Below are 26,682 nucleotides of genomic sequence, written 5' to 3' on the forward strand. Positions count from 1 at the left end.
CTGATCTCAAACAACTTTCCTGCCTCAGCACGACAGAGGTAGGACAACAGTCGTGAGCCACCAAACTCCAGAGTTAGGAAAACAGTCGTGAGGCACCAAACTCCAGCCCTACTAATCTTCCTAATTCACTGTGATAAGTTCTTTCGAGCAGCATGCTGGACCAGCCCTGTATGGCTGGTATGAACCAACTGCTAAATATTCCAGAATGTTTTCTGCTGATTTCCTTGGCAGTTTATATCTGGCAACAATGTATACAGTTATACCACAGAGAAGCAGCAAATGCTGGAATTCCTCCTGCTCACAGCATAGCGCCAGCTCACTGCTCAGTGTTTGTAAATAGAGGACACACTCTCCCAGGCTGGGAAGGGAATGAGCTTGACTCGGTGTGACAAAGCCAGCACAGACTCACCCAACACAGAAGACAAGAAATTACTTAGGGAGAGCGATTCCTTATCGCAGAGAAGATGGACAGACAAAAATAAGTTCTGTCACATTGGTAAAGGAAGATAGGGACTCACTGCATAGAAGCCAAAGCTGCAGGTCTAGGGAGACCCTGTTGACTACACCATGGTGAACTGGAACAGCCTGGCCTACCTGCTAAGTTCTGAAACTAACAAATTTGTGGCAAAAGAGAAGACCCACACAGGACCCACCAAGTCCATGCTGGGGAAGAGGGAACTTTGTGAACAAGGACAGGTGGGTGGCCTCCGTCTCAGGAATGTGGGGACACTAGGACATTCATTTCCAAAGAGCACCATCGAGCACAAACTGGGGACTGCCTGGAACCTAAGAGATCCGAAGAGCAGCTTAACTTAGTTTACCTGGGAGAAGCTGCAGTTAACACAAGATAGACAGAGTTGATCAAGATCTGACACGTGACGGACAAAACTTCCTTTGAAGAATAACACAAGGGTTTGATGTTTGTACTCGCCTTTCTTCCTTCGGAGGAATTACTACCGGCCAGGCTTAAACAAGGCCCTGCAGTTTTAAGCTGGCACATGAATAGTTATTAACATGGCTTGGCACCTATGCACACCAAGTAAACCTAAGTGCTTCTAAATCTTGTTTTCTCAACATTTCTGGGTCAATCTGACAACTTCATTTAACAGCATATAATAAAGAAAACATAAGAACCACTTCAAATGTGCAATGTGCATATCCCAGAACATTCCCTCATGTAAGCCACTCCAAGGGTTGACAACTTTGAGGAAGCAGACAATTAGAATAGGGGCCACATTGAGCGGTTCCCATGGCTCCTTGCAGGAGGCTGAAGCCAGGCAGTCACAGAACCTGCTGCAAAAGCTTTCAGCGGCTCCCACCTGAGCTCTCCCACCAGCGAGCAAGCTGCACGCGCCATCAGGGCCCAATACTCACTTGAACTCCTCCATGAAGGTGCCATGGTGAGCTATGTTTTGCCAAAGGCTCTTAAAAATAGTGCTAATGTGATAGCGAATGGTGAACTTGTCATAGAACTCGCTGGTGGCTCCGGTATGCTCGACATCTACGGAGGAAAGACATTTGTCTTTTATGACCTTCCAGATGCAGTTACCACAGCGGCATAGGAGAAACCATGACTCCACTCCCCCAACTCTTCTTTCAATTAATTAATTAATTAATTTTGGCTTTTCAAGAAAGGATTAATCTGTGCAGCCCTGGCTATCCTGGAACTCGCTCTGTAGACCAGGCAGGCCTTGAACTCAAGAGATCCTCCTGTCTCTGCCTCCTTTCTGGGATCAAAGGCATGTACTGCCACCACTTGGCTTCTTTCTTTTAAAAGACTGGGTGCCACTATATAGCCCTGGACATCCTGGAAGCCAGAGAGTCACTTCCCTCTGCCTCCCAGAGTGCTGGGATTAAGGTGTACCTCTCCCCCATAACCTGACTTAAAGATCAAGGTTCCATGACATCAGTCTGCAACGGATGCAAGAGCTACACGAACATGAGAAAGACAGCATCAAGCTCGACAACAATAAAACTCATTTATCACATCTCCATCCCATTTTATGCTGCTAGTTTAAATTAAGGAAATTCCAGAGCAGTTCATACATGTATCTCTGAGGAGAAAAAAATAGGCTAAATTTCCTATGTACCTATTACATATCTATTATTTTAAACACTTCTGTATCAGACACTTTTTCCAAGCACATCCTCAAGTAGAGAAATGCATGGTGACTGCCCCCACACTCATGGCTCGTGCCATCTGCACCCCTGTAACGTAAGCCAGGTGAGAACCAAACCCGGATATGCAAATGCCTAATAGCATACACATGAAGCTCCAAATTCATTGTGAATTTCAAAAAGGAGAAAAACTGTCAGGTAAAGACAGTTATGGGCCGGTAGTGGTGGCGCAAGCCTTTAATCCCAGCACTCGGGAGGCAGAGGCAGGCGGATCTCTGTTGCAGGATTTTGATCACATTGTGACACCCTGAGACTGTGTTAATACTAACCTTGAATTGGGGACAAAGTCAACAACTAGCTAACTGGAATAAGCCTTAGAAAGTAAGGAATACAAATAGAGAAAATGCACAGGAAGGAATACGGAGGGACTTAGATTTCGTGGCTCTGCAATCGGGAAAGTGTGGAGAGGTCAGCTGGCTGCTCCTCCACCTTTAGATTCTCTGACCTCTCAGGTTCACACCTGGCACTTGATTCCTGAGTCTTTATTGGTAACAGAACAACTTAAATAAGTATTGCAAACCAAGTGGTGGCGACGCACGCCTTTAATCCTAGCACCAAGGCCAGCCTGGTCTATAAGAGCTAGTTCTAGGACAGGTTCCAAAGTTACTGAGAGACCCCATCTCTGAAAACCAAAACAACAACAACAAAACAAAAAACAACAAAGCTGTATGAGTTTGAGACCAACCTGGTCTATAGAGTGAGTTCTAGGACAGCCAGGATTGTTACACAGAGAAACACTGTCTCAAAAACCAAAAAGTAATATTAAGACCGAAAAGAGGTGAGGATTTGAGAAAACAGGCACACTGTACATGGGGGTTGGGAGGAGGGGAGATGACACACAGTGACATAATCTCTCTTAAGACAATCTGGTAGCAGGCGTGGTGGCATATACCTGTAATCTCTGCACTCAGAGGCAGGAAGTCAGGAGCTCTTGGGCGTCAGTCTGGGTACACGGGACTGTCTCAAATGTAGCAACCCCCAACCTCAACAATTTCACAAACTGTAGGCTAACAATCAGCATGCTTTCCACTGGCCTACCGACTCTACTTCAGAAAACGCTCACAGGTTTGTACAGAGATCAATTTCCAAGCATGGCCATCAAAATACTGCATCTGTTTTTATTTTTTATTTTATTTTATTTTTGTTTTTTTGAGACAGGGTTTCTCTGTGTTGCTTTGGAACCTGTCACGGAACTAACTAGCTCTTGTAGAGCAGACTGGCCTTGAACTCAGAGAGATACACCTGCCTCTGCCTCCCAAGAGCTGGGATTAAAGGCGTTAGCCACCACTGCCCAGCCTTGTTTTTATTTTTACAATACTGGGGATTGAACCCAGGGCCTTGAGATGCTAGGCAATTGCTCTACCACTGGACAGAAATAGTGTTTTGGGCTAGGAGAAAAAAAAAAAGAATAATCCAAATGTTTAAGAGACAACATTACACACACACACTGGCTGAAAGCCAGAGATTGCACAGTTTAGGAAGAATGACAGCTTTTTAAAGTGACCAAGAAGACAGCAAGATGGTTCAGTAAGAAATGCTTGCCACCAGGCCTCAAGACTGAGCTCAATCCTCGGGATCCACATGCTGGAGGAACAGAAATGAACCTGCAGTTTGTTCTCTGACCTCTATTCATGCAACACACACATATCAAAAATAAAAAATGTAACAGATTTGTAGTAAAATATTACACAGACTCTGAGCACAAAGATGATGTGGGACTTCTAAATTCTGCTTGGTACAGTCTTCTGTAGTGCTGTGGGTTGAACCCAGGGCCTGGTACATATCACACTATCATTTTAAACACTAACCCCAGCCTTTCTTCCTATTTTCTGTATTTTCCAAAGTCTACATTTTGGAGGGTGAAACCAGTTATTTAATAGTAAGGGGAAAAGACTAAGACATTCCTCCCATGCTAAGATCTGAAAGTATTTATGTACACTCACTGAGCTGGCTCTTCTCTGGAAGAACCAAGTGCCATTTTATTATGCAAAAGTGTGAATGAAGGTGTCAGCAGTGACTCAAGCAAAGCTTGCAAGGGACAGAAAACCAGTGGCCCACACACCTCCATTATCACTTAGAGCCGCCCACCCTGGGCTACATCCCAGACAACCAAACCAAGTCACTAGTGTGAGCTCACTGCCCACCAGCACCACCTCTCCCAACATTTCTGGTTTTATTTGCTCCTAAAGTTTCCTCAAAATCACCCCCACCTAGGTTCTAATTTCAAAGTTTTAGCTCTAGACAACTCTCTATAGATCAGGATGGCCTTGAACTCACACAGAGACCTCTCTGTCTGGGATTAAAAGCATGCGTCACCATGCCCAGCTTGTACAAGGCTTCCTGCTACCTTCTTTACAGATTCATTTTACTGCTTTCTCTTTCTGCCACTCTGCAGCTGAGATCTACTGATGCTCACGTCTGTAACACTCTGCAGCTGAGATCTATAGATGCTCACGTCTATAACACTCTGCAGCTGAAATCTACAGATGCTCACGTCTGTAACACTCTGCGGCTGAGATCTACTGATGCTCACGTCTATAACACTCTGCAGCTGAGATCTACAGATGCTCACGTCTGTAACACTCTGCGGCTGAGATCTACAGATGCTCACGTCTGTAAGACTCTGCGGCTGAGATCTACTGATGCTCACTCTGTAACACTCTGCGGCTGAGATCTACTGATGCTCACATCTGTAACACTCTGCGGCTGAGATCTACAGATGCTCACGTCTATAACACTCTGCAGCTGAAATCTACAGATGCTCACGTCTGTAACACTCTGCGGCTGAGATCTACTGATGCTCACGTCTATAACACTCTGCAGCTGAGATCTACAGATGCTCACGTCTGTAACACTCTGCAGCTGAGATCTACAGATGCTCACGTCTGTAAGACTCTGCGGCTGAGATCTACAGATGCTCACGTCTGTAAGACTCTGCGGCTGAGATCTACTGATGCTCACTCTGTAACACTCTGCGGCTGAGATCTACTGATGCTCACATCTGTAACACTCTGCGGCTGAGATCTACAGATGCTCACGTCTATAACACTCTGCAGCTGAGATCTACAGATGCTCACGTCTATAACACTCTGCAGCTGAGATCTACAGATGCTCACGTCTGTAACACTCTGCGGCTGAGATCTACTGATGCTCACGTCTATAACACTCTGCGGCTGAGATCTAATGATGCTCACGTCTGTAAGACTCTGCAGCTGAGATCTACTGATGCTCACGTCTGTAAGACTCTGTGGCTGAGATCTACTGATGCTCACGTCTATAACACTCTGCAGCTGAGATCTACAGATGCTCACGTCTGTAACACTCTGCGGCTGAGATCTACTGATGCTCACGTCTATAACACTCTGCGGCTGAGATCTAATGATGCTCACGTCTGTAAGACTCTGCAGCTGAGATCTACTGATGCTCACGTCTGTAAGACTCTGTGGCTGAGATCTACTGATGCTCACGTCTATAACACTCTGCAGCTGAGATCTACAGATGCTCACGTCTGTAACACTCTGCGGCTGAGATCTACTGATGCTCATGCATCTACTGCTCTGCAGCTGATATTTATTGATGGGGGAAGAGTCTTCTGTTTTGTGTTGATTTCATTGGTTAAAAATAAAGAGACTGCCTTAGCCCTTTAATAGAACAGAAAATTAGGTAGGCGGAGTAAACAGAACAGAATGCTGGGAGAAAGAAGCTGAGTGAGTAGGAGTCGCCATGATTCTCCCACTCCAGACAGACGCAGGTTAAGATTTTTCCTGGTAAGTCACCTCGTGGGCTACACAGATTATTAGAAATGGGTTAGATCAATATGTAAGAGCTAGCCAATAAGAGGCTGGAACTAATGGGCCAGGCAGTGTTTAAAAGAATACAGTGTCGGTGTAATTATTTCGGGGCATAAGCTAGCCATGTGGGCGGCCGGGTGCCGGGGACGCAGCCCCCCCCGCTTCTATTTCAACAGAGTGGCACCCAACGTGCTAATGAACTCCATGTAAAACCTGAGAGGACCTGAAAAGGAGAGAGAGAGAATTTAATACAGCTTTTTGGTGTTTGTGGGTTGCGTGCGGCAAAGAAATTGTCCTGACTCAGGAGCAGGAAAAAACTGGCTGTTTTAAATTGCCCACTTTTTGGGCTGTGCCGCCATTGTGATCTCTGCCTGGCTCCTGCAGGAGACAGAGCTTTTGAATGGAGCATTTGGAGTAAAGTGCTACGATTTGTTTGATGGCAACTAGACTCGCTGTGTGCCTAAAAGGAAGCCACTGCGTGCTGCGGTTCAGAGGCACAAGCAGCTCCATCACGCTACTGGTGCAATGTGCAAGGATCAGAGGCACAAGCGGCTCTGCCATGTTGGACAGGGCGGGGCAATCAGGCAGTACCTGTTTTTGACCTAGGAGTGTCACAGCTTAGATTCTTAAGTGCTTAGTGATTTAAAAGGCAAAAATCAGAAGTGCTCCTGGATAGTAAAAAGTTACAGATTTACAATATTACAGATTCAGACAAAGACCACTAAATGGGTCACAATGTTGGATGAGTGTACATAGGCTTGAGAAAGAGAAGAAAAAGAAAGTTAATGCCTTAAAAAAAAGGATAAAGTCTTTAAAGAGACAGAATAAAGTAAACTGATAGAGTAAAAATAAGCCACGTAAAAATGGAAAATTCACAGAGAGTCTGGATTCTTTGTATTATTGTGTTTTCTTTAAAATTTTTGACTGTGAAGGAGCTAAGTACAGAGAGACATTTCATTATATGGGCTGCCAAATGGAACCAGAACGGATATCATAAGGGTATGACTTCAGAATTTGGGTCTAAGGATATGATGCTTTGGAAAGGGTCTTCTTTTGTTTTCACAGAGGACCAGACCCTGTGGATTGATTCTATCCCGATATGGTATGATAGACCACAACCTCCCGAAAAGTTGCTGTGAACACCCTCAAAAAATTACTTCACTCAACTGCCAAATGAGATGAACCTGACACACAGGTTACACCCTAAACGATCTGATTAACAGCGCCCCCATTCAGCAGGAAGCAGTTTGGAGAGAAAAAACTGTGCCCATGTTCCCAAAATATTGTTTATAAATGTTCTTTTACATTTAAAGGGAGAAATGATATAGGTATGAATAATTTGCATTGGTATGGATTTTAAGGTCAATTGTTATATGTATATGTATTTCTGATATTGATTAAGGTATTGTGATTGTGTAGTTCATTTAAAAACGTAATGTATAATAGGAAATACAGGTTGCTAATGGATAATTATCGATAATAGTAAAGCTTGTAGTCATGTTAGTTAGATTTTCTAGATATATAGAGATACATTTCAGTTAGATAGACATACTTCATCTTTCAAAGACTGCAGAATATGGCATTTTAAATGTTTTAATAACTTAGGGCTTTTCATGACAAGGAGACACGTCTGCTCCTGGCAGCACCAGCTACTTCAAGAGGAAGATGGGCATCAAAGAGGATCCTTATGGAGCTTGACAGCCATTTGGGCAAGAAACTGCTCTTGCCTGGACTGATGCATAAACTGGACACAAAGAACCCGCAGAGAGAGGACTGCTTAACTTGCCTAAAGGTGAGATGGTCTTTCAAGGTTCCTGATTCATGAAAGAGTCTACAAGACACTCTCTGCAAGACACAGCAGATAGTGACTGAACTGTCTTTGAAATTTCCTGCTTCATGGAAATGTCTGCTGGATACTATGGGCCTGAAGGTCGAAGATGGATGCCCCAATGGTACAGAGGAACTTTGGGTGACTGTCCAGGCAGCGAGATGTCTCTGCCATTTCTAGAGTTTTGGATTTCTTGTTTGCTTAGGTAATATTATATCCTTCTGGAGTCTTTGATGGAGTTGAAGAATGGTTAGTTATAGTTTTTTAGTTATGATAAAAGATAAAATAGATATAAATATTGTAATTGTAATTCTTGCTTGATAACTGTTTTGCTATATGTAATCTTACTATGTTAAGTGAAAGCCTTTCTTTTTTGTTTAAACAGAAAAAGGGGAAATGATGGGGGAGTCTTCTGTTTTGTGTTGATTTCATTGGTTAAATAAAGAGACTGCCTTAGCCCTTTAATAGAACAGAAAATTAGGTAAGAAACTGGAACTAATGGGCCAGGCAGTTGTTTAAAAGAATACAGTTTCCGTGTAATTATTTCGGGTAAAGCTTGCTGGGGACGCAGCCCCGCTGCTCCTATTACAACAATTTATCATGTTTGTGCCACTCCGCAATTGCGATCTACTGAAGCTCACTTCCTCAGACCTTCCCCAGTCAGTCTTCTTGAAGTACCCCATTTTCTTTCTCCCACACCTACTGTCTCCAGCTCCTCTAAATCTCCCACGTTTGCCCCCCACAGTAGTCCCAACATAAGTATTTGCTGAATTAGTGACAGACTCTGCCCTGGCTGCTGCTTTGTACAGCCAGTCAGCTCTGGGGAAGGAGAAGCCTGGAAAGACGACTAGCTCCATCCACAGACTTCCTGTCCTCAGAATTCTTTTCTAAGGACGGCAGTTAGGATACACAGAAAACCTCTTATTTTGATGTCTAATTTTCATTTTAAACAAGATTGTGTGTAAGTACTTGCTAAGTGCAGTACGCTGTAGCCTGAGAGGTGCTGGCTCCAGCAATCTATCTACAACTCTGCGGCCCATCTTAGGGTGGCCCGCTCAGAAGCAGGATCTAACGCGGAGCTCCTGACGCAGTGCGGCATAGATGTGGGGAGTATCTGGGAGGCATCATGCAGGCTCACAGCTCTTGTAAGCAGTCAGGCACACTTGTGCTAGAACCCAGCTGCTGGGCACCTGCCACTCACTAGCCAGTGACCTTCAGCAAGTTTCTTGACCTTTCTAAGCTCAAGTTTCCTCATTTGTAAAGTGGAGGTATTTATAGTGCCCATCTCTGTGACAGTTATGAAGCTCAAGTGGACAGCGACCATGAGTGGCAACTATTTTTAGGAAAGGTATCGTCTATCCGTGACCATGGAAGGGGCTTAGGCCGGAGGGCATACTGCTCCAGGATAAAGAAAAGGAGCAAATAATACCGACCCACATGCTTCTCAAGTGTGCTCGTTCTTGCTCTTTCTGTCTTTTACTCACTCACATACTTACACACACACACACACACACACACACAAAATTATCATGAAGCTACAATAATGTGCCCAGACCACCAACTGAATACTAATTATATTTAACAAAATCTATCATAAAATATTAACACATCATCTCCTATGGAATGTGGCTATTACTTGGCATTTTCTACACTTTTTCTTTTTGAGATGGGATCTCACTATGTATCCCTGACTGGCCTGGAATTCCACTGTAGACCAGGCTGGCCTCCAACCTGCAGTGTGTAACCTGTCCTGAATACACACCTAAATACCACTTGCACCTAAGTATCCTGAGCTAATAATCCTGACCATGGCTATGAGATCAAAAGATTTACACCCCAAAAGGGGCCTTTTATCCATCAGTACACTGGACTATCTCCAAAGGAAGGATGCTAACAAAATATCCAAGACAATGTGTGCTTACTTTAGACTCCTGAGAATCTGAGTAGGCTGAGGGGAAACCTCATCAGACGGAACAAAGTCAGAGTGAGGAGGGGAAAAGCAGGCAGACGGGTTCCCAACAGCTACCGTCCCTGAGCTCTGGGCATCCTCAAACAGGTGGCCCCTGTCAACAGCAAGGGCATGTGTCGTAAGCCGCTGTATTTTCCGTAGAACACGGTGGGGTCTACTAAATGCCAGACACTTACAGAGTGGCCAAATTTACCAGGACATGAGAAGACAGGACACATACAACATCCTGAGAAACTGTTTGAGTAGCACAGTCTTGGGCCTTTAGTAAGAGACAGTCTAATCCAACAGTTTAAAGGCTAAACTTTAAAGAGATTCAGAAGGCGGAACACAGTTTGACCAGAAGAGGAGGTTCTCTTTGAAGCACAGTTTCCAGGCTCTGTCACTTCCAAGTGTAACAGGGCACAGAGCACAGCACCCACAAGTATCAGGTGCTCACTAAGTGTGAGGAACGAATACACGAGGGAAGGCAGTCAGGGGTCCAAGTATCCAATAGACTTTTTGCTGTTGTTGTTCTGAGTAGCTCAAGCTAGCATCAAACTTGCTATCAAGGATGACCTCGAACATTTAAAACAAACTTCCTATTTTACCTACACTTTGAAAACTCAATTTCAGGATGGTGTTACATATCAAATGCTGCAAATTTAAAGGCAAATGAACCAGGCAGTTTTACTCAGATGAAAACACCATCTTGGGCTACAAACGACAAATGGAGTCTGCTAAACCAGCAGAAGCCAGCACACGCAGCAGCCAGTGTCATCTCTCAGATGCCTGGGAGAAGACAGAAGAGCCCATGCCCTGGGCTGGGGCTGGTAAGTGACTGCATAAGCGGATGTCGGGGCCTAGAAGGCAGGATTATTTACTTTTCTATTTATGGATTATAGGTCGCAGGTTAAGGTTTATGTTCACTCAGACAACCTTGTCTGTCATATAACCAGAAGGCACACTCTGGAACCTACCTGTATAAAATTTCATGAGGGAAGGTACCAGCAATTTGGTAGAGAGAGGATGGTTCTCAATCATCTCAAAAAACTTCTGAGTTCGAGGCTGAACAGAGGGGTTGGTCATAAACATGACCTCCACCAGTTTGGCCACTAGGTATGGGTTGCGGATGTAGTTCTGGTTGCACAGCATGACGACGAGGAACATCACAATGTCCTGAGTACAGGGCTCATACAGCACCTGGGGCGAGTATCTATAGAGAGACAAGGACACTCCATGAACCTCCGGGAACCATGGGAGAGTTCGCTAGTAGGAAAGGGAAGGAGAGTGACAGGGCACAGTGGAGGAGGACAGGTACTGGGTCCCTTGAGATGGCTCAAGTGATGTGCTCGTGGATGCAAAGCCTAATGTGTGTGCTGGCTGCAGCATGCTATGCTCGCTGCGCTTTAGAAAGGAAGCTAAAGCATGCATGGCTGAACTTCACAAAAAGACCTTCACGCCAGGCAGCAGTGGTGCAGAAGTAGGCGGGATCTCTGTGAGTTCAAGCCCAGTCTGGTCTACAGAACAGCGAATTCCAGGATAGCCAGGGCTACACAGAGAAACCCTGTCTCGAAAAATACAAAACAACAACAAAAGATCTTCATATTTAAAAAATTTACATATTTAATTTTAAAAGGGTCTCAAACAGCTCCAACAGGCCTCAAATTCACTACCCAGTTTAGACGGCCTTTGAACTTGTTATCTTTTGTCTCGCCCTCCCAAGCACTGGATTATAGGAATGCATGCACTGGATTATAGGAATGCATGACCATGCCCAGCTTTAAAAAGGTTTTGATGGAGTTAATGTCTAACTTAAACTTCTAGGGCCAGCAAGATGCTGAATCTGGCATGGGCACTTCGTGCAACGGCTAACACCTGGGTTCTGTCTCCAGCACACACACAGTAGGAGAGGACCAGTTCCCACAAAGAGAAGTTCGATAGCAAGCATACACAGGAACAAATACATGTAATTCAAAAATTTAAATGTTTTAAGAAATAAAAAATTCCAAGTACATGTCTATATTACTGTGCTTGGAATAAATGACTGAACCTACTTAAATCATAACACTGGATTTACTTAGCAACCCAACTATAACCTTTAATCTCCCTTTAAAATTCTTACCATTCAGAATTCATGTATCACTACTGACTGGGCCTGTCTGGAAATAGTTTTTCTGTTCTTTTGTTGTCTGAGGACAGTCTCTTTGTGTAGACCTGGCTGGCCCAGAATAATCCTCCTGCCTGAGCTTCCAGGTACTGGGATTACAGGTGTGGGACACCATGCTCAGCTGCAGATAGCTTTTATGATAATAACTCAACCAGCTTTAATTTTGGATTTTGGTTGTTACTAGAAAATGTTTGCAATTTACACTTTGGGCAATGAGTCTACGCTGCTTTTGTCTTTTTTAATTAAATAAAGATTTATTTATTTATTATATAGACAGTGTTTTGCATGCATATATAGCTGTATGCCAAAAGAGGGCACCTGATCTCATTACAGATGGTTGTCAGCCACCATGCAATTGCTGCGAACTGAACTCAGGACCTCTGCGAAAACAGCAACCGCTGTGCCATCTCTCCAGCCCCTGCTTTTGCTTTTGTAAACAGACTTCACACACATCCCCCTGTCACCTAGTACTGTTTCCATGTTATGGTGATGTATCCAAAGCAAAAAGTGAAGGGTTTTACTTGTTTTTGGTTTTCTTTTGGCAGTTCTGGGAATCAAATCTAGGCAGATACCCTGCCACCGAGGTCTACCTTGGTGAAGACTCGAGCTCCCGACTGAGTATTGTAGGAAAACAAAAACAAAAATTCAAACAAAAAACTAAATTCTGCCAAATATTAGACAAGGTGCAACCTTTTCTTTACACCTTCTCCAATTTTACAAACGTCTGGTTTTGATGTTCACTGGGACATTTCTCAGGAACGCACTCCACGGTCACCCACTCGTCTCAGGAGGTCTCACAGAGCTCGCCACCTACACTGCTCACCCTGCTTCTGTCCTGACGATGGTACTGGAATGAGCTGCTGAGCAGGGTTTAATCCTCCAGTTTCTCAGCAGCACTTGCGTAAAGAAAGTTACCCAACCCCAGGCTTAAATGAAGGTTCGAAACCCAGCTCACAGCACCGTGTACAGTGCATAAGCAGAGCATACATATATGAAGTACTTACTGTACAATAAAAAATAAAAATTCAGCAATATCCTCTATATAAAACTCAGGCAATGCTGCAAACGCCTTGGGGACATCTGAACTTAAAGGCAGTGTTACGCTGTAGAAGAGAAAAGAAAAAGAAAAAACACAATTTACGAACTGGAATCACGGCACGTTGACTACAAGGGATGTGACACCACTAAGTAGCTCATTTAGGGAAGAGAAGCCCTTCCTGTGCGACACAAGTGTGTAAAATGTACACAGCCAACAGCTGTCATCTCCAGAAGTGAAAGGAGGATGCAGGAAAAGGGCACACTCTGTGTGCTGCTTGCCTCGTCAGGGATTTCTGGCTAGAGGTAAGGCAGCAGGCAAAACAACAAGAGGTCCAAAGCTCATATTTGTCATTTTAAGCAACTTAAACTGAGCCCACAAACCATGCATATATTTTATATAACCTTATCACTCTTAGGGGTACAGGCCAAACCTCACAAATCCCTGTGACCCAGCAGCTTCATAATGAACACAAACAGCCGTAACTGTGACAGCAGGGACTGACATGCCTGGCTCTCGGGACCTGGTGCGGAGGCCTCAGTGGGCTGCTCTCTCTAGCATTGTGCTTCTAATTTATAGATTTGCTTTTCTATTTGCCCAATGTTATAGCAGTTTTTTAAAATGCCACCCATTAAAAACACACAGGGAAATATTAATATAGCTCCAAAGTGTATGTAATATAAGCACAGTCTGGCAAATGAAAGGCAAACCCTCAAGAGGGTAAGAGTTTCCTTTAGTTATGATGAGGAACCAGGACGAGGACACAGCAGGCACAGTGGTGACTCGGCAGGGGAAGACACACTCACTCGGGATACGCAGGGTCCAGGATGCGCAGCATCAGCTGAATGAGAAGGCCATAAAAATTCAGACATCTTCTCAGGAAGCTCTCGTCAAGTAAGCCAGCGTCAGCACAGGCCTTGCACCGTACCAGTTTCTGTGGAAGTAGGCGTGCCCCCACCCACAGATTAGTCTGGAGCCAAGGCCCCTCAGTGTGACTAGGCAGGGAGAGGGGCCAGGAGCTAAGACCAGTCTCTAGGTTCTAGAGTGTCTAGAACGCCCTCTCTAACTAGCTACAGGACACCGATTGCTGTGCCAGGTCTTTCTTTTTCCTGAAAACAGTAGGATGTTTTCATCGAGCACAGAGGACCGCACGCAGCTAGTGCTGAGGTTAGTCACTGATAACCACTTCTCAAGAACCTGGATGGGGGATAGGGTTGACTGGGAGGCCCTCTGGGTGTCAGGAAAATGAGTGGAAAAAGCCAGACCAATTGAATCTGACTTTCCACACAAGCACTGATGTGCCACCCTCGAGGCTGCTACACCTCAGAGGACGGCCATGAGAATGCGATCCACACAGAGGGACATCGCACTAAGTAGATTCCAACAGTTTATTACAGGTCCCTTGAACTGCAACTGTGGAATACTAAGGGGGTACAGATCTGAAAGGGGAGCCCTGGCTTATTCTGCATCCTGTTGTTAAGACAGGGCCTCCCTCTGTGGCCCAGGCCGGCCTTAAACTCATAGCTACCCCTGTCTTGGGCTCCAAAGTGTGGGGGTTACAAGTAGGAGCCACTACGGCCATCTCAATTTTGGATCTTAAAAGTAGTCTCGTCTATTAGCAAATGAAAACCTGAAATCTCAGCCTGTCACATAAGTCACAGCGATACTTTTCTCTATCATTCCACCAAGCACGAGCAGCCAACAGTCAGCTTTACAATCTGAACGTAAGCACAAAAAAGGTGCACATGTGTTTCTCTGCCTCCTGTGCAAGGTCAGCCAGTTTGTGTTTAGCTGAGCTTTACCAGCAGCGAAACTTCTGTCTACAGTTAGGTTCTATGTAACAGATGGTTTTCAATCAGAAACGGCAAACAAGAGAAGGGAAAGAGATCTTTAGCACAATGCACTTGTCAACACCATGACCTCGAGTGCCTGTGTGTAGAGCGTGTGTGTGGCAGGGTAAGGGTCTTTCACAAGGCAGAGGACGAGAACACTAACAAAGAATTCATGGTATAAGCATATGTATATCCTCTATTGGGATTTAAATAATCTTATATAGAAATATTCAAGGTATCAACAAGTTTTAAATTAACCTACTTTACCTCGAGGGAAAAGAACGATGAAGACAAACTAAGGACATACAACTGCCCATCAAGACGCTTACTCTGGGGGAAAGGTTACTATCGTGAGGCACGATATGATTACACCAATTAACGGTACAAACCTTAAGCTGAGTTTTACAGCGCTTCAGCATTTCTCGGTGTCTGGGGGCCAGTGGGGAATCTTTCCACTGGCTTTCGTTACTTTTCAAATCTTCCACAGTTCTGAAATGAACAAACAAAGCACACTAACAATCAAAATAAAACACCCAAGTCCATCCTATCTATTCACTTTCCATTGCATGGACTCTCTGACGTAATTCTTAACACACTTAGGAATTTTAAAAAGTAGAGTCCACAGGCCAGACATGGTGGTGCATGAGTCCAAGATAACCAGAGTTCCACACAGATTCTGTCTCCGAACAAAATAAAATACAAACCAGAGCAAATCCCACTACAGTAAGTTCTGGATTAATTGATGCATTTTTTTTATTTCGGGTTGTTCATAAAATAATAAATAATGTGTCTTCTGGGGGAAAGAAGTGTTTTAAGACAAGATTTCTATGTATAACCCTGGCTGTCCTGGAACTCACTCTGTATTTTAGGTTGGCCTCATCCACAAGAGCTAGTTCCAGGACAGGCACCAAAAGCTACAGAGAAACCCTGTCTCAAAAACCAAAAAAGTCACATCCAAGGACTGAAGAGATGATGACCCAAAGGTCAAGAACAAATGAAGCTCAGGACCTGGGTTCAGTTACCAGCACCTGCATGATGGCTACAACAACCCCTAACTCCAGTTCCAGGGGATCTGATGCCCTTTTCCGACCTCCAAGGGCACCAGTGGCACACAGACACACATGCAGGCAAAACACTCACACATAAAAATAAGTGAATCTACATAAACCACGTAAGGACACTGAACCCTGATCCTGGGACAAAACCTGCAACACGTGACTGCGCTGGGTAGTTCTCTGTTTTGTGTTCTTGCTTTTTTTGTCAAGTTGACAGAAGACAGGGTTATCTGGGGAAGGGGAACTTCAACCAAGGAAATATCTTTGTCAGACTGGCCCGTGGGGTCCAGGCACCAGACTGAGAGTGCCAGGCTTGGTGGCCAGTTTCTTCACCCACTGTGCCATGTCAAAGTGTAACTATGAAGAACTGTGAACGAAATAATCTAAGCAAGACGTGCTTCTAATCCCAACAACGTGGTGTATGTGTGTCAGGGAGGGGTACTCAGAGACAGGTGGATCTCTGTGCGTTCAGTGAGTTCCAGGGTTGTACGATAGAGTCCTTACCAAGGGGGAGACTGGAGGTGGATCTACTACTGTCGGTCACATTTACCACCCAGTTCTGGGAAGCTGTTGGGTCCATGCTGCCAACTGAGTCTGCCTCTCATAAACCCCATTTACATGTTCCATGACAGAGCCTCTTAAAGGAGCTGCACCTATGTTAGCCACTAGTACCAAATAAGCCTTCTTTCTCTTAAAGGAGCTGCACCTCTGTTTGCCCTTAGTTTCAATCCTACCCAAGAAAAAGCCATTATCAGGAAGCTGTGTTTGGTTCCAATTTGTAAGTTTAAAAACTTTAAGCTTTCCTCAGGTTTTATGTGGACATTTTCTCAGGTTTTTTTGTGGATGCCCCACATTGGGTGCCATATGTAGGTGGAGTTTCTGTCAGGGCAACCGCTCCCAAATAGCCATTCAGAGATGTATTATTATAAATGCTCAGCCAATAGCTCAGACTTGTTATTAGCTAACTCTTACACCTTAAATTAACCCATATTTCTTATCTGCATTCTGCCACATGGCTCAATACCTTTTCTCAGCATGACAAATTCATCTCCTCTCTGTGTCTCCTCCAGATTCTGAGAGACTCCTTCTCTTCTCCTTCATGCTCTTTGTTCTGCAAGTTCCACCCAACCTCTACCTGTCCAGGTACTGGGCAGTCAACCTCCTTATTAACCCAATCAGTGACACATATTCACACAGTGTAAAGGAATATTCCACATTTGTCTATAAGATATACTAGGCCTGTAGGCCAAAGTTGGATAACCCAACATTACTGAAGAACTCTGGGTAACTGTGGAGGAAGCTACCTGTTTCTGTCATCTCATAATTTTGGAAGTCACTTGCTCTGAATTTCTTGTTTACTCAGATAATATTATATCCTTCTCGGGTCTTTGATGGGGTTGAAGATGAGACGCTATAGTTACAGTTCTCCCTAATAGTGGTAGAAAGCAAATCAGGTACGAAACTCTGGACTTCCCAGGAGAGGACAGCTAGGAGTATTTTCTCTATTTTGCCAAATACAAATGGACTAGATATTGCAATTCTAATTCTTACTCGATAACTGTTTTTATTGTATATCATTTTACTATGTTAAAGTTAAAACCTTCCCCTTTTCCTGGTTTTTCGAGACAGGGTTTCTCTGGTTGTCCTGGAACTTGCTCTGTAGACCAGGTTGGCCTCAAACTCAATGAGATGCGCCTGTCTCTGCCTTCCAAGTGCTGTAATTAAAAGCATGAGCCCCTATTGTCTGGCAAAACCTTCCTTTTTAATTAAACAAAAATGAGGAAATGTGGAATATGCCTTTACAGTGTGTAACATATAAAATTTAAGAATTAGCTAATAACAAGTCTGAACTATTGGCTGGGCATTTATAATTAATAGTCTCTGAATGGTTATTTGGGAACATCTGCTGAGACACAGATAAACTCCACCTACAGGAAAAAGAGAGAGAGAAAAAAGGAAAAAAAAAATGGGAGATACTGACTGACACAGCCAAGGAGACCTTGAACTTTGTCTCCACCTCACAAGTGCTGAGTATGTGTCTCCACAGAAGTATGCCACCATGTCACAGCTTTGGCTATAGCATATTATTATAATTGTTCCATTTTGTTATTAGTTGTTCATCCCACAGTGTACTTAATTTATCAATCTGTATCATAAATATGTATCCATAAGAAAACATTACAAGTAAGGTTTTGTAGCATTTATGGTTTAGTCAGACACAGACAATAGCGCAAAGGGGATTCCATGTTTTCTTGAACCACAGAAAACAGGGTTTGACAGTCCAGGGCAAGAAGGTACGCCGAAAAGGCAGGAGCTCCTCAAACTGGTTCCTGGTAATCTTCACACCCAGCAGAAAGCTTTTAGCAAGCACATCCAGAGATCAACCTCTGCACCACTTTATCACATACAGAGCACAGGACGAACGGGAGGCACCAACACGGTAGTAGAGGCAGAGAGAATACCGCAATGTATCAGATCTACTGACCACAGCAGACAGCTTGTGCCTAAGAGGCAGCAGTAACAGTAACCAATGCCAGAGCAGAGAAGGGATCATGGCACATACCTGTTGAGCTCTCGGATAGCTCGTAGTCTGCGAATGTAGCGACGACAACTAGGCAGAATAGAGAGGTGGTGAGCGTGCAGGGTGAGAAAGAAACATTCCGTAGGGAATTTTGGCTCAGAAAATGGAGGCTGATCTCCATCTAGAATAAAAGCAACAACAAGCATCCTTAACTAAAATCAATTACAAGCCTTAAGGAAAACGTTTTATTCCAAAGGAAAATCGGTGAAGAATATTTTCTGTGTGCATGTTTTTGTGATGTAAGGACATATTTTGCATTTGCATACGTGAAATTGTCTTGTGTCTTTTACAGCTTATTTTTTTGAGACTGGTTACCTATCTATCTCACTGAACTCAGATAGTACCAACTGACAAGCTAGACAGACAATGACTCGGATCGTCCTGTCTTTTTCCACCAGCACTGGGAGCAATAGATGTGCACCACCAGGCCCAGCTTTTATGTGCCTGCTGGGAAGCTGAGCTCATGTCCTCACGCTTGCAGGGCAGTGCTTTTCTGACCAAGGGAGCCCTTCCACAGTCCAGGCATTTTCATTCTTTTTTTTGTTGTTGTTGTTCTTTGTTTTTTGTTTTTTTTTTCTTTATGTGGTTCTGGCTGTCATGGAACTCTTTATATAGACCAAGCTGTCCTTGAACTTACAGAGATCTCCCTGTCTCTGCTTCTATGGTACTTAGATTAAAACCATACAACACTATCGCCAGCCTCCAAGAATATTTTTTAAAGTACAAACTTATGTGACACCGTAAGAAAAACAAATTCCTATGTGCTTTAGTTAAAGGCCCTGTACCTTGTCTTAGCTGATTAGATGTTTATATAGATTAACCTTTTATGATATGTCTTCCTAATATATCTTACAAATCATCTTCATATCCCAAGATGTACATATCATTTCAATCTGACAATAGTATTAGGCATATTAATCCACCACTGTCATTTTCTTACATGTTTGTTTTCCTACTTTCTAGGAAGAACTTTGTACTTTGAACATCAACTTCTGGAGTATAGGCAGAAAGTAGAATCACGGAGAGAATATCATTACATAGTAGGTTTTTGGTTTTGTTGTTTGTTTATTTGTTTTGCAGTTGTTTTGGTTTGGTTTTGGATTTTCCATACAGGGTTTCTCTGTGTAACAATTCTGGCTGCTTTGAGAGTTGCTTTGCAGACCAGGCTAGCCATGAATTCACAGAGATCCGCCTGCCCCTACCTCCTGAGTACTAGGATTAAAGATGCGTGCCACCACAGCCCAACTACATATGTAGTAGTTTTTAATCAGTACATAACGACTCATTTATAGGGTAGAGTTGGTACTTAACACGTGTGTATAGAATGTCATAGTTAAATCATTCGAGCATTTATCCAATCTTTGTGCTGAAAACAGTCAAACCCCCTCCGCAGCTTTTATGAAACATGCACTGAGCTACTGCTGACCACTGCTACCCTGCTGTGCTAAAGAACATTAACGGTGATTTCTCCTATACAACTGTGCCCTTAACCAGTTGCAGTGCTTCAGGGGCAGTCTTGCTGCTTAGGAGACTGAGGTAGGAGGGTTGCTTGAGTCTAGGAACTTGAAGCTAGCATGACACCACAGGAAATCCTTAACTTAAAAACTAAAGCAACCTAGTCCACTGCTGCTCTATCACCATCCTGTGTGTGTGTCTCCCTCCCCGTCCACTGCTACTCTATCACCATCCTGTGTGCCTCCCTCCCCGTCCACTGCTGCTCTATCACCATCCTGTGTGTGTGTCTCCCTCCCCGTCCACTGCTGCTCTATCACCATCCTGTGTGCCTCCCTCCCCGTCCACTGCTGCTCTATCACCATCCTGTGTGTGTGTCTCCCTCCCCGTCCACTGCTGCTCTATCACCATCCTCTGTGTGCCTCCCTCCCCGTCCACTGCTGCTCTATCACCATCCTGTGTGTGTGCCTCCCTCCCCGTCCACTGCTGCTCTATCACCATCCTGTGTTGTGCCTCCCTCCCCGTCCACTGCTGCTCTATCACCATCCTGTGTGTCTCCCTCCCCGTCCACTGCTGCTCTATCACCATCCTGTGTGTGTGTCTCCCTCCCCGTCCACTGCTGCTCTATCACCATCCTGTTTGTGTGCCTCCCTCCCCGTCCACTGCTGCTCTATCACCATCCTGTGTGTGTGTCTCCCTCCCCGTCCACTGCTGCTCTATCACCATCCTGTGTGCCTCCCTCCCCGTCCACTGCTGCTCTATCACCATCCTGTGTGTGTGTCTCCCTCCCCGTCCACTGCTGCTCTATCACCATCCTGTGTGTGTGTCTCCCTCCCCGTCCACTGCTGCTCTATCACCATCCTGTGTGTGTGTCTCCCTCCCCGTCCACTGCTGCTCTATCACCATCCTGTGTGTGTGTCTCCCTCCCCGTCCACTGCTGCTCTATCACCATCCTGTGTGTGTGTCTCCCTCCCCGTCCACTGCTGCTCTATCACCAGAGCAATGACTGTTCTTCCAGAAGACCTGAGTTCTATTCCCAGCAACCACATGGTGGCTCACAACCATCTATAATGAGATCTGGTGCCCTCTTCTGGCCTTCAGGCATATATGGAGGAAGAATGTTGTATACATAATAAATAAATTCTTTAAAAAAAACTGTTATAATTTTATAATATTCCCAGAATTAATTTTAGGCTGAGGAAACAAATTTCTTAAACAACATCTATTTTTTTCTTTTCTTGGTCTTGTAAGGTAGGATCTTGCTGTGTAGCCCACACTGGCCTTGAACTCGTGATTCTCCTACCTTCCGCCTGAGTGCTGGGGTTCCAGGTTTGTACTAAGACTGAGCACCAAGTGATTACTTTCCTAGAAGGTGTACATTTCATCATGGCATTTCCCTTTCCAGGTAAATAGGAATTCATCTTATTCCACACATAATTTTCAAATATTAAAAAAAGAAGTGGCAGGGGGTTTTGATTTTTGTAATTACAAATATATTTTATGCTACCAAGAAGCAAGATAATTATCCTTATACCTTAAAACAGCCATATTTTCAACTGCCACGATACAACATAAAATCTGTAATGGAGTTGTTCTTATCGAGTCTTCTCTTTCCTGCCCATCTGTCCTATGTATCTGTGTTCAGTATTCAAGGAAGAAATTTCACTATGTTAATTTTAACTCTGCATCTCCATCTCCCAGAGCCATGCAGATGAAAGAGAGGTGACCCAGCCATGAACAAAGCACTCACAGAGCTCAGCCAGCCACTCATTCACATCCTCCATCGTTGCATTTATCCGTGTCTCATCGTTCGGGAGATTAATCCGACATTTCGGGTGGAATATGTAAGTGGGGTCGACTGTTTCTAACTTGATCTTTGTACTTAGCTGCTGCAGGACCCAAAGGAGGTTCAGCATAAAGCCGTCTGTGGACACCAACCGATCATCTGCCTGGGATACAAAGTGAAAGCAATTCAAACGACTGGTAAGTCCAAATTCCTATGAGAGCACCTGGGGCACTCCAGTGTGACCACTCCCTAAAGTCAGTAACAGATGTATGGTGATGCCAGCCAAGCAAGGTCCCACCTATCCACCACCATGTCCTCACTGACCGTCTGCATAACACAATTCATATTTAGAGAGGTCCCACCTATCCACAACCATGTCCTCACTGACCTCTGCAACACCCCCAATCTGCACAGCACAATTCATAGTTAGAGAGGGAGTGAAGGTCAGAGAGGGAAGCAAAGGCAGAACAAATGTAGCTTCCGTTCTCGTTCCTATTCCTCAGGAACATCAATCAGCACAACGAGCTGCACCCCCATGTGACAGCTTTGTCGTATAAACAATGAGCATAGACCCACGTGAGCAACTAAGAAGCCATTAGAGCTGAGCAGCCACTGTACACTAGGGACTATTCTAATGCTTTACATAGAAGCAGCCCACAAGTCAGCAGTCACTCCTAACCCCATTCACCAAATGGAGACCCTGAGGCACAGAGAAATGCAGGTGTGGCTGACTTACAGACCACATGCAGCTGAGGCCAGCTATGAATGTGGCCCAACATAAAACTGAGACTCACATAAAACAGGGTGAAATTTCTGTGTGATCTCCTTTGACTGCATGGTCCTTGGGACAATGTCAAGGGGCTGGACACAGCAGACACTGTACGCAGCACCAGAAGTCACTGGGCTTTTGCTCTTCTCTATACTTTATTATTTTGCTTACAAGTTCATTCTGTTAATAATAATCTGGAATTTTTAATTTCCCTGCTCTTACCATGAGCAATGTAGATCTTCTTCAGGCCTGCTCCTGACCCCGCCCCTGTGATCTCCTGGCTGACGCCCCTCCCCTTCAGTGGATCCCACTACAGTCCTCACCAATAAGCCCTGACCAGACTCAAGCTTCTTTTTCACCTGCGCATTTGCCCCCAGTCACAAAGGCCTACATCCTGGCTCACAATGAAGCTGGCCCATTTCTGCTCTACTACCGTATAGGTACTGTATATGTTCTAGCCTTGTAACGACAGGCTCCTCAGTCAAGGAGCCTCCTCAGAGAGGCCACCCTGCTACCTGATCAAAATTCATTCCTGTACCTTCCTTCTGGCACTTCACACACTCCCAAACCTGCGCACTTCCCTTTCGGACTCTACTGCTGTCTGGAATACTGCACTTGCACGTCTACTCCCTACCAGAGAACTCAGGATCCACACAAGTGGGAGACTCGCCTGTCTTGTCGCACGCTGTCTTCCTGACCCCAGCACTCAGCCTGGGAGGAGCTGCATTAAGTCTGAGCAAGATAAACAGGTTCAACGAGCACCTGAGGCATTAGGGGGACTCGTACCTGCATCTGGGCTTTCTTCATATTGGCATTGACGATGGCCGCCATGTAACTGAGAGCTGCTTCACGAGTTTCGCCATTTAACAACACACTATGCAGAATCTTGAAAAGCTCTTGCTGAATTATTTTCAAAAAGAAAAAACAATTGACTTCTTTTTTACTTTGAGATTAGCCTACCACTCCCCCTTCCTCTCCCACACCCATTCCTTGCATGGAAGCCAAGACAGTCAGCACACAGAAGTGTGTGTGAGAAAGCAGGAGGACCGTGGAGGGCAGCAGCATGCAGTGGGGTGAGTGCTGAGCAGCCACAGGTTTAATAACCCAGCCTCTGTCACTGCCGTCCCGTGACCAATATGGCTTCAATTGGCAAAGGCACTTCACGTTTGCAGTTGAGGACAAGGGATCGGCAAAGGGTGCCACACTATCAGCTTTTGCTCATCCTCATGGCTTCCATGGTTATGGCAAGATGGAGGGAAAGCACGGCCACTAGACATCACTCCAGCCCTCAGTGACAGTCCCAGAGAAACAGCATAGCTGGGCTTCGGTCATTACTCATGTCACAGTGGGGCTTGTACCCTCGAGGTGCTGGGCCTGGGCTCCATCTCTGCCCCGAAGCAGCAACAAGAGCTAACAGCAATGAGCTGAGCTCTACATGGAGCATCTTCCTGGTAGCACATCTGCCTTCTGTGACGTGGAGACCCCGGCAGCACTCATCTATGAAACAGGCTTTCTTCCCCCGGGGGGCCCTCGCCTCTGCCTTCCCTTCTCAACACCTACCCGTCCCAGCTCCAGGTAATGCTGTAGTGACTGGCTGACGACACGGGTGTTCTCCAGGGTAATGGTGGGCCCTGAGAAGTATTTCTCAACCACCTTTGCCTGGAAGGAGATGGGAAATGCTTGATCGGCATACAATGACCACTTGGGAAGGGCTGAGCGGGCGTCAAATGTGTACTCACATCGTCCTCTGCAAAGACCGAGAAGCTAAAGAAGGCCCCTAAGTAGGAGAGTCTCTGCAGCTCCCGCCCAGAACCAGGGCTTAAAGACTTCGGCAACCACAGGGGCAAAGAGGCGACCTAGAGACAACACAGAGGGACCCATCAAGCTGCTGAGGGAGATGGTGTGGGAGGAGCCCAGAGTGCCCAGCAATCAGCTATACAGGTGGTTCTGGCCACCAAGTACCCCCAAAATACAAGGTACAAGTCAGGTTCCTTTTAATATTTTTTGACCTCTGACAGTAGGTGCTCTCCAACTTCCACACTTTTGTAACAAGCACTTTACGTTTTTTATTGAATCTTTCAGAATGTTGTGTGTGTGTGTGTGTGTGTGTTTTGACATTTCTCCCCACTGTCCTTTTTTCTCCTCTGCTCCCCCAGTCTCTTTTCCCCCAGCACTGCTTCTGTTCTCGTGTGATTCTTGTGTGTGTGGTGTGACATTTCTCCCCACTGTCCTTTTTTCTCCTCTGCTCCCCCCAGTCTCTTTTCCCCCAGCACTGCTTCTGTTCTCGTGCGATTCTTGTGTAGCACACTGCACCTGAGCAAAGACGCTGGCCTGAGCACAAGCGGGCGCCACCACTGCAGCAAGGTTCCCGCAGCAGCAGGCAGACACTGAGGACTATGACTCCCCCAAGCCACTACCTGCCTACAAGAGGTCAGGACACTCCTGAGTGAAGCTTACAAGACCCGTTGTGATGTTCCTCAGAGGATCTGCTCATTTCCCACAGCACCTGCTACTCTTGCTGTAGAGCACTTATCCCCCGGAAAAGCAGACAAAGGAAATACGTCGGTACAGAAGACACCACATAGAACAGTGATGTACAACATGAGGGCATTACACCCCTCCCCGCGCCTGCCTCTATCCAAATGTCTTTCGCGAGAAGTCTGTAGCTGACTCTACTTGTCCTCTGCGGTGACAGAACCAGCGCATGGGTTCACCAGGCACTTACCAAACTGCACACAGGGTGTGTCTTCCCAAACTTGGTTTCACAGAGTTCACCTAGTGCCTAGAAATAAGACAGGACAGAATCACTGGGTATGTTCTGTTTCACACTGCTGTTGTATGTGACAGCAAGGGACAACTTTCATTTCCACTACAAATGCTTGACGATGCTCATTGTGAGGGCATCAACTTCACTACTTTTCCTACTTAGTAAAGGAACACACACGAATGGCAAAACAAAACAAAAAGAACACATACAAAAACAGGTGGTGGTGGCTCATGCCTTTAATGCCAGCACTCAGGAGGCAGAGGTAGGAGGATCTCTGTGAGATCTGTTAGAGGCCAGACTGGTCTACAGAGCGAGTTCCAGGACAGCCAGGACTATTTCCCAGAGAAATCCTGTCTCAAAAAAACAAAAACAACAACGAAAAGAAAAACAATCCTGTCTATGTGGCCTGGTGCATACCTTTAGTCCCAGCACTCAGGAGGCAGAGGCAGGCTGATCTCTGTGAACTGGAGGCCAGTCTGGCCTAAGGAGTTCTAGGATAGCCAGCGCTACATAGTGAGACCCTGTCTCAAACAAAACAAAATAAATACCTTTGTGGGAAGAGGGAAAACATGATAAAAAATATTTCATGCCGGGCGGTGGTGGCGCACGCCTTTAATCCCAGCACTCGGGAGGCAGAGTCAGGTGGATCTCTGTGAGTTCGAGACCAGCCTGGTCTACAAGAGCTAGTTCCAGGACAGGCTCCAAAACCACAGAGAAACCCTGTCTCGAAAAACCAAAAAAAAAAAAAAAAAAATATTTCATGAAAGAATATTTAAATTAAAAAAAAAAAGCATTTAGGAAATGGCGCACACGGAGAATAGCTGGAATCACTCGGACACTCTGGTGTCCTTCCCAAAGGGTGTGAACATAGTCTTGAAGACTGAGTTTTTGCTTAATGTCATTTCATAACACAAGATTTGTTGCATGGACTGTGTGTGCTAATCCTGCCAGCGCTAAGCAGGGCTTTACCCTGGACCCAAGAACTCTTCTTTAGTGCTGTCTTCATTCTATACCAGACAGTCATGACCACAGTTTAGCCCAAGTCCATCAAGCCACAACGAATATGAAATTAGTTTCTCCGTGACTTAGACAGAAGCTGCCTATCAGCCATCGAGCCAAGATGTCCTCGTGAACGACAGAAGCATCATTTGTGGTAGACAGTGGTTTTACTGGGGAATCTTCCAGCTTATTCTCACTGAGGCAGAATCTCTCCATCAAACTCCCAGGTCAGCAACAATGGCTAGTTTCTCTAGCTGGCCTGATCCAGGGATCCTCCAGCTCCACCTTCTAAGGCTAGAATGACAAGCAGGGCACTCAACACACCCAGATTTATGTGGGTTCAGGCTTCCTGATTTTCAGGCAAGCACTCTGACTACTAAGTCATCTCCCAGGCTCTATTCATAGGTTAACAGATTCACTTAGTGTGAGTATGTGCGCATATGTGTGTATGCAAGTGAGCACACATATGCCACAGCACATGTTGGGAAGTCAG

The 26,682-nt window shown here is 45.2% G+C and overlaps 1 protein-coding gene across 5 annotated transcripts in view; it reads right to left on the minus strand.

Moving 5' to 3' along the window:
* The window catches only part of Ube4b (ubiquitination factor E4B), a 106,651-nt gene that overhangs the window by 16,149 nt on the left and 63,820 nt on the right, over window positions 1–26,682 (minus strand). For all 5 annotated transcript variants that reach the window (XM_075946610.1, XM_075946609.1, XM_075946608.1 and 2 more), the window contains 11 exons: window positions 25,149–25,205; window positions 24,163–24,279; window positions 23,984–24,082; window positions 23,210–23,323; window positions 21,619–21,817; window positions 18,399–18,537; window positions 15,170–15,269; window positions 13,755–13,882; window positions 12,917–13,015; window positions 10,723–10,958; window positions 1,375–1,501 (listed from right to left, as the gene is read on the minus strand). In XM_075946610.1, the coding sequence (XP_075802725.1) occupies window positions 1,375–1,501; window positions 10,723–10,958; window positions 12,917–13,015; window positions 13,755–13,882; window positions 15,170–15,269; window positions 18,399–18,537; window positions 21,619–21,817; window positions 23,210–23,323; window positions 23,984–24,082; window positions 24,163–24,279; window positions 25,149–25,205 (1,415 nt within the window). The remainder of the gene's footprint in view (window positions 1–1,374; window positions 1,502–10,722; window positions 10,959–12,916; window positions 13,016–13,754; window positions 13,883–15,169; window positions 15,270–18,398; window positions 18,538–21,618; window positions 21,818–23,209; window positions 23,324–23,983; window positions 24,083–24,162; window positions 24,280–25,148; window positions 25,206–26,682) is intronic.

The sequence above is a fragment of the Microtus pennsylvanicus genome, chromosome 13 (assembly GCF_037038515.1).
Source record: "Microtus pennsylvanicus isolate mMicPen1 chromosome 13, mMicPen1.hap1, whole genome shotgun sequence".
NCBI lineage: Eukaryota > Metazoa > Chordata > Mammalia > Rodentia > Cricetidae > Microtus > Microtus pennsylvanicus.